At 36.4% G+C, this 7,701-nt stretch overlaps 1 protein-coding gene across 1 annotated transcript; it reads right to left on the bottom strand.

Annotated features, from left to right (window-relative positions):
* Positions 1-2,242: 2,242 nt before the first annotated feature.
* Positions 2,243-5,683, bottom strand: LOC114284700 (putative inactive receptor kinase RLK902). Its single transcript, XM_028227652.2, has 2 exons — positions 4,026-5,683; positions 2,243-3,136 (listed from the first exon to the last, which is right to left on the bottom strand). Exons 1-2 carry the CDS (start codon positions 5,392-5,394, stop codon positions 2,523-2,525), a joined length of 1,983 nt encoding a protein of 660 aa, XP_028083453.2. The 5' UTR covers positions 5,395-5,683; the 3' UTR covers positions 2,243-2,522.
* Positions 5,684-7,701: the final 2,018 nt, after the last annotated feature.

The raw sequence follows: 7,701 nt of genomic DNA, 5'->3' as shown, positions 1-7,701 counted from the left end.
CTAAAATAGTTTTAAACCAACCTGCCAAACATACCATAGTCACCTTTGGAGAAATGGGCACTATTGGTGACCTGTCTAGCTTTGATTTCCTTACTTCATCCAATCTTTTTCAAATCAAACCCAGCAAGAGAGATGGAGAGAATCAACTTTGGAGCTCCTCCAGCTTTGGATACCCAATCACAAGTTTTTAGCCATAAGCCCTACAGCACAAGAAAATCAGACCCATTCACATGTACTTGACCCACCACCACCATTAATATGCTCTACACAGTTGGAAGTTAGGAGGACCACCTTAGCTAGAGCCAAGTCCTTTATTATTTGCATCATATATACAATTTTTCAACTCTCAACGATCCCTTTTTATCATCTGCAAAATATCTTTGCAAGTACCTGCCCCATCTTCAATCAGTTACAAATATTATGAAATTGCAGTGTTCCCCTTAATGCTGTGTTTGGTTGGAGAATTTGAGGAGATATTTGAAAAGGAAAAAGGAAAAAGTGTGTGAAAATAGGTGAAATGTAAGTATGTTTTATTCATATTTCACCTTCCTTTTTTATTTTTCTTTCCAAGTCTCTCGTCAAATTCCTCAACCAAACACAAGGTAAGGACAATTTGAATTCCATGGCATGAACTCTGATAAATAATTATAGGACGAGTTAATGGACAAAGCTTCCGAGATAAGAAAGGTTCGCTCTCTCTAAACTTATTCTCAATGAGGTGAACTGTTAATTGTTGAGAGATTGTTTTAATGATCTCTAATATTACTCAAACAGGATTTGGATAAGATATAGGTTTATTTATTCAATGACCTCTTCAACTGTGAGCAAATATTAATTTACCTTCTCATTTATAAATTTGTATAAATTGTCCTTTTCAACTATAAAACTGTATAAATGTCATCTTATGGAGAGGATGAAAATGATACATTTTATAATTTAAGAAGTCAAAATATACAAATTCATAGAATGGGAGGAGGTGAACTTTTTTTTTTTTTTTTTGGGTACAACGGAAAAGGATGTGAACTTATTAATAGTTATGAAGATCTTAGTGTAATTATTAAACCCCAAATATAGTGACTTTTTTAGTCAAAAAGTTACTAAAAAAATCAAAAAGCTAACAACCCATACCAAAAAATCAAAGATTCAATTTTCTCTCTACTTTTTACATATATTTTTGTAAAAAGCCAAAAAGTCATCTCAAACATATTAATTTTTTTTACATCACATTTTAGCCAAAAAATTAAAAAATTACTAAAATAACATGTTCCAAAACGAGGCCTTAATCTCTACTTTTCGAGAGAATTATAGTGTTTTTGGTTTCAATTTTCTCAATTTAATTTTTTAAAAATTGAATTTTTTATTTTTCGTATTTTTTTATTTTTAGTAAATATTTTTTAAATTTAAGCAATTTTTTTTTATTTTTTTAAATGAACCTTCCTTAGATGTATTTAAATAATAAAAAATATTTTAAAAAATTAATAAATACACAAAAATATAAATTAAAAAAATACTAAACTTTCGTATTTTTTTGTATTTTTTAAAAAACAAATTTCACAAATATTATACTTTTTAAGTATATTTATACTAGGTGTTTTTAAAAATTAAAAACAATTACTTAAAATATTAAAAAAATTCATTGAAAACATTAAAAAACAAAAACTAAAATTTTCTAAAAATTGTTTTCTAAAAAACCAAACCAAACCAAACCAAACCAGCTAATTATTATTATTTTTGGGTGGTAATTTGAACTTGTGCCACTAAAAATTACTGAAGGCAAGCCTTGCAGTTAGATTAAACCATCCTTCATATGAAAAATACAAGTCAAAATTATTATTAGTGTTTGGTAACAACATTGGCATAACTTGCATCAACATACACAATATCATATTATTAAATTAAATTAGATGGTGAACATACATACCAGTCCCATATGCAATAAACCCCTTACAGCTGCCACCAACAAGCAGAGCCCTCCTACTGCTATAAAAAACAACATTCATGGCCCAAAAAAAACAAATAAGAGTGAACTTTAATTAGAATTTTTGGATAATGAAAATTTGTAACAAAGACATGCCACCTAGATCTAACCTTAGGGAGCAAAAGATGTGGACCCCACATTCACCTGAGAAGCATTACAACCAAACCACCCACCCACCTCCCTCCCTCCCTCCTAAAAGCAACCAAAACATCTCAATCTCCCACAAACACAAACACACACAAAAAGTAAGGTCCAGAGCAAAGCAAAAGCAAAAGTTCAAGTAATAATTACAGCAACCATATGATCTATCAAAAGAAAAAAAAGGAAAAGGCTACTACAATGGAAGAATCAGATAAAATAGCAAAGAAATGAAAAGACAAAAGAAAGAAAAGAAAATGAACATGCACATGAACAGTTATGAGGCCCCGAACCAGATCAACAACCGACAAAAGCAACAAATTTAACATCCTAAAGCTGAGCATAGTAATAAAAATGATGGAATGGAAATGTAAATGCTTGCTTGTTTAGCCCAGTTGAATGAACCCTAGTCCTCTTCGTTGACACGATCGGGCTGTGGATCTTGATATTCTTGCGAGCTAGAACGACAGAGCTCCTCAATCCGCCTCGTTACATCAGACATCGAAGGCCGGTTATCTGGGTACTGTGCTGCACAATCAATCGCAAGCTGTAAAAGTTGAACCATCTCATCCTCGACACTCTGGTACCTGAGGAGCTCGATATCAAATACTTCCGAAGTCCACTCCTCCTTAACTATCGATTGTACCCATCTAGGAAGGTCAACACCTTCCTCGTTCAAGAGGGCATGGGTTGGGGCTTTCCCAGTGAGCAGCTCGAGAACGAGTACGCCAAAGCTGTAGACATCAGCTTTCTGAGAGACTTTGCGAGGGTCAGTTACCTCCGGTGCACGATAACCAGCCACTCTGTTGGGAGTTGAGGACGGTCCAACGAGGTGAGCAAGGCCAAAATCTGAGACTCGGGCATCATAGGTTTTGGTTAGGAGGATATTGGATGATTTTATGTTTCCATGGGAGACATTGGGACCTTGAGAGTGGAGGTATTCGATGCCACGGGCAGTTCCAAGAGCAATGCTGGACCTAATTTCAAAATTCAACGGAGTCCTGCCAGCACCTTTGTTTCCTGTATTGAAAATAAGAGAAGAGATTTGTTTCTTAACAGTCAGTTCAATTAGCCATTGGTATTCAAATGGATGTGAGTTTGTAATATGTTTACTGAAAATGTGCAATTCAAGGGATGCCGATGAATAACAAAAACAAAAACAAAATAGTGATTGTATCCAATATGCAGCTCTTTCCAACACCTGTAAGACAAATATAAACAATCATAACAACCATACAATCACTAAAATTATGCTCTCAGAATTGCAAAGAAGAATAAAGAGAAGCATCAATCTTTGGCATCTTGACAAAAGAATAAAAACATGATCTGACTAAATAGAAATTCCTTGTCACTACATTAATATTATATACATTGAAGAACATCTAAGAGCATCTCCAATCCTTTACCAAATCCTTCATCAAATTTAATTTTGATGAAAATGAGGTACAATCCTTTCATCAAACTTGGTATTAAATCAAGGGACACGCAAATTTTTCATCAAATCAAGATGAACCAAATCTTTCACCATATTTCCAACAAGCCTTTTTCTACTTAAGTTTGATGAAATTGTTAAAAGATGAAGGATTGGAGTTGGGTTTTTTTTCACCAAAATTGATGAAAAGTGAAATTTGGGATGAGAAAGTTATTTTTTTTAAGATTTTGATAAAAATTTGATGATGATTGGAGTAGTTCATATCAAATCTAGTTTTTTACTCAAATTTGGAATCAAATTAGATGAGTTCAAATAAATTACTAGCAATTAACAAAAACAAATACCCTATTATCATATTCAAGGGGTAATCCATGGCTACTAACATCACAGCAATTGATCATCAGGGAAAAGAAGATTCATCAATAAATATGTATATATATATAACAAAGACTATTGAGAGTGAGAAAAAGGGGTTACCATGCAAAAGAGCAGATAAGCTTCCCATGGGCATATAATCATAGACCAAAAGCTTCTCTTCTCTGCTGAAATAATAAGCCCTAAGAGGTACCAAGTTTCCATGATCCATAGCTCCCACATTATCAATCTTCTCTCTAAACTCTCTCTCTGAAATAGTGACATCCTTCAATCTCTTCACTGCCACCACAGTCCCAACCTCCAACACCGCCTTGTACGCCGTCCCAAAAGTTCCTTTCCCCAACACCTCCGCCGAAGCCCTCAACAAATCCTCCAAATCGAAAACCCTCGATGCCGCCGCCGCATTGCCGAAGAAAACCAACTTCTTTGCTCCGCCGTTGCTCATCTCTCCCTTCGCATTCGCCGCCGCCGCCGCCGCCGCCGAATGCCCACCACCATTTTCGATTTCCCCAATTGGCTTCTCGGTCTCGCCCGGAAATGGATCTGTTTCTGGGTTCTTGATCGTCGCAATGTCGATCGAGCTCGTCTTCTTGCTACTCTTCTTTCGGCACAAGAAGAGCAAAATTAGGAGAATCAAGAGAAACGATAGTACAGATCCGATTATAATTCCGGCAATGGCACCTCCGGACAACCCTTTTTTGTTGTTCTTGTTTTGATTGTTGTTGGTGTTGATTTGGGCGCCGGTAGCTATCGGAGAAGTGGCGTTGCCGGAGCAAGAGTCGAGTGGGCCGCCACACAGTGAGTTTCCGGCGAACGAAGTCGCCGGCATTGATTTGAGACTCTCTGGAACCGACCCATTCAAGAAATTGAACGATACGTTGAACTGTACAAGATTCGGAAGCGTAATCTCCGGAATCGACCCACTGAGTTGGTTGTTCTCGAGGTAGAGAGTTCTCAACCGAGTCAAATTGTTGAACCCAGTTGGGATCTCGCCGGAAAAGTTGTTTCCGGCCAGATTCAACCGGACGAGGTGGCTAAAACCGAACAGAAACTCAGGCAAGTCGCCGGAAAAGTGGTTTCCTTGGAGATAGAGATTGCGGAGCTCAGTGCAAGAGGTGAGATCGAGGGGGAGAGAGCCAGTGAGGGCGTTGAAGCGGAGGCTGAGAGTACGGAGGCGCGTGATGTTGCCGACGGTGCCGGAGGGGACTTGGCCGGAGAGAGAAACTCCGGGGAGGCGGAGGACGGCGACACGGTTGTTCTCGCATTGTACACCGGCCCACTGGCAAGGGGTCTGTTGGGTGGTGTTCCAGAGGAGAGTACGGCCGCCCACGGCGGCGCGTAGGGCCAAGAGAGCGTCCCTGTCCGCCGTCAGATCTGATTTTCCGGCGGGTAGAGAGAGAAGAATGAGGAAGAGAAGGGTTGCTACTCCACCACACTGAGACTGAGACTGAAACTGAGACTGAGATTTCATTCTCTTTTCAGTGTTTTTTTGCTTTGAAAAATATAGATATAGATATAGATATATATACAATGGGTTTGAAAATGGGAATGGAGATTGAGAAGAGTGTTTGTATTTTTATGGGTTCATCATGGATTTTGCAGGGCTGGGATGAACTGCATTTCCTATCTCTGCACTGTTCTACTGCTCATGGTTTTAGAGAGAGAGAGAGAGAGAGAGATAGAGGAGATTGGGATGTTGTGACATTAAAACAAAATTTTGTTCCAAGTATAATAATGGTAAAAAAGAAACCCTAGGTGCCGGAAATTGGTTGTTTTACAGGGGTACTATATGTGGTCAACCGGTTTGTACTTTTTGGCGCATTATTATTTTTCATAAATTCTTTTATGGAATATTAATAAATATATTTCAAAAATATTAAAATTTTCAATTAAATTATCAAATATTTTACTCCTTTTTTCAAAAATTATTAATTTCTTATTCTATATTTTATTATCTCCAAATATTAGTCTCTTTTAGAAAATAAATAATTAAAATAATATAAATTTTCTACGTTGCTCATTTTTTAAAATTTATTAACATTCTTTGAAGTCTAATAATTGTACTATTAAATGGTAGTTTTAGAAAGTTAATATTTTTAAAGTTATTTAAAAAAAAAAAAAAAGTTAGATTCTCTAAAATTAACTAATATTTTAAGACGGATGGAGTATAAAATATTTACGAGAACATGTGTTACACTGACGTGGATATTATGTAGAATATGTATTAATTCATTTTGAGTCACTAACATTGCTCAATATATTTTTTGGGTTATTTGTTCGAAAGTGTTATTCTTAAATCTTATGTTCCATTTAATCCATTTTCTTTTATAATATTTCATTAAGTCCTGTTTAAGGTAATATGATCAAATTAGCCTTCTAAACTTTTTGTGTATGTTTTCATTTTGAAACCAATACATAATAAAAAATAATAATAATCTCTCATTTCATAGAAAAAATTTATCCCTCATTCTAGGGAGAAAATCTCTTCCTTATTTCATGGAAAAAATATCTTGTTTATTTTATAAAAAAAATCTCTCTCTTATTCTAGGAAGAAAGTCTCTTAAACCAAACCAAGTCTGAAGTCCCATCAAATGGGATCGACTACATGAATCATTCTTCTCCACGTGTTCCTATCAAAGGCCATGTCGTTAGTCAAATTAAGGAGATCTATATATCCATTTACAACGCTAACTAACGTTAATCTAGGCCTATCCCGTCCCTATAACACTTCCATCTGCCGTTACAGCATCGCATTTCTTCACTACTACCTCTGTTAGTCTACGTTGAATATGACCAAACCATCTCAATCGATTCTCTCTCAACTTATCTTCTATCGGTGCTACTCATACTCATTCTCGAATACACTCATTCATAATTCTGTCTTGTCTAGTCTTACTACACATCCACCTTAGCAATCTCATCTCAGCCACACTCATCTTATCTACATATTGTTTCTTGGTAACCCAACACTCCATCCCATATAACATCACCGGTCTAATAGCTGTTCTATAGAACTTACCTTTAAGACTAGTAGGTATTCGTTTATCGCACTGTACCCTGAACGCACTTCTCCACTTACACCATCCCGCCTTAATCCTATGGGCCACATCCGCATCAATCTCCCCGGCTGTTGTAATAATCGATCCTAAATAACAAAAATATTCACTCTTAGGCAGTTCTTGTTTCTCAATCTTCACTTCTCCTCTATTTTCATTGTTACTATTACTAAATTTACACTCCATGTACTCTGTCTTAGTTCTGCTTATCCGGAATCCTTTAGATTCAAGAGCTTTTCTCCAAATCTCCAACTTTGTATTAACTCCTTCTCTAGTCTCATCCACCAGCACTATGTCGCTTGCAAAAAGTATACACCATGGCACGTCATCCTGGATATTTCTCGTCAACTTATCCATAACTAAAGCAAAAATATAAGGACTTAAGGTAGATCCTTGGTGTAACCCTACAGTGATAGGAAATTCATTTGTCTCTCCAGCAGGAGATCTAATAGAGGTCACAACCCCTTCATACATGTCCCTAATCACATCAATGTAACCTTTTGTCACTCCTTTCTTCGTTAACACCCACCATATCATATCCTGTGGCACTCTATCATATGTTTTCTCAAGGTCGATAAACACCATATGAATGTCTCTTTTCTTTTCCTTTTACTTTTCTATTACTCTTCTCAAAAGATAGATCGCTTCCATTGTTGACCTGCCAAGCATAAAACCAAATTGATTCTCTGACACCTCTATTATATCTCGCAATCGGCGTTCTA

The sequence above is a fragment of the Camellia sinensis genome, unplaced genomic scaffold (assembly GCF_055761805.1).
Source record: "Camellia sinensis isolate YWXY unplaced genomic scaffold, ASM5576180v1 Unanchor13, whole genome shotgun sequence".
NCBI classification, from domain to species: Eukaryota; Viridiplantae; Streptophyta; class Magnoliopsida; order Ericales; family Theaceae; genus Camellia; species Camellia sinensis.
The sequence above is the reverse complement of the archived record's forward strand: the minus strand, read 5'-3'. Positions and strand labels throughout refer to the sequence as shown.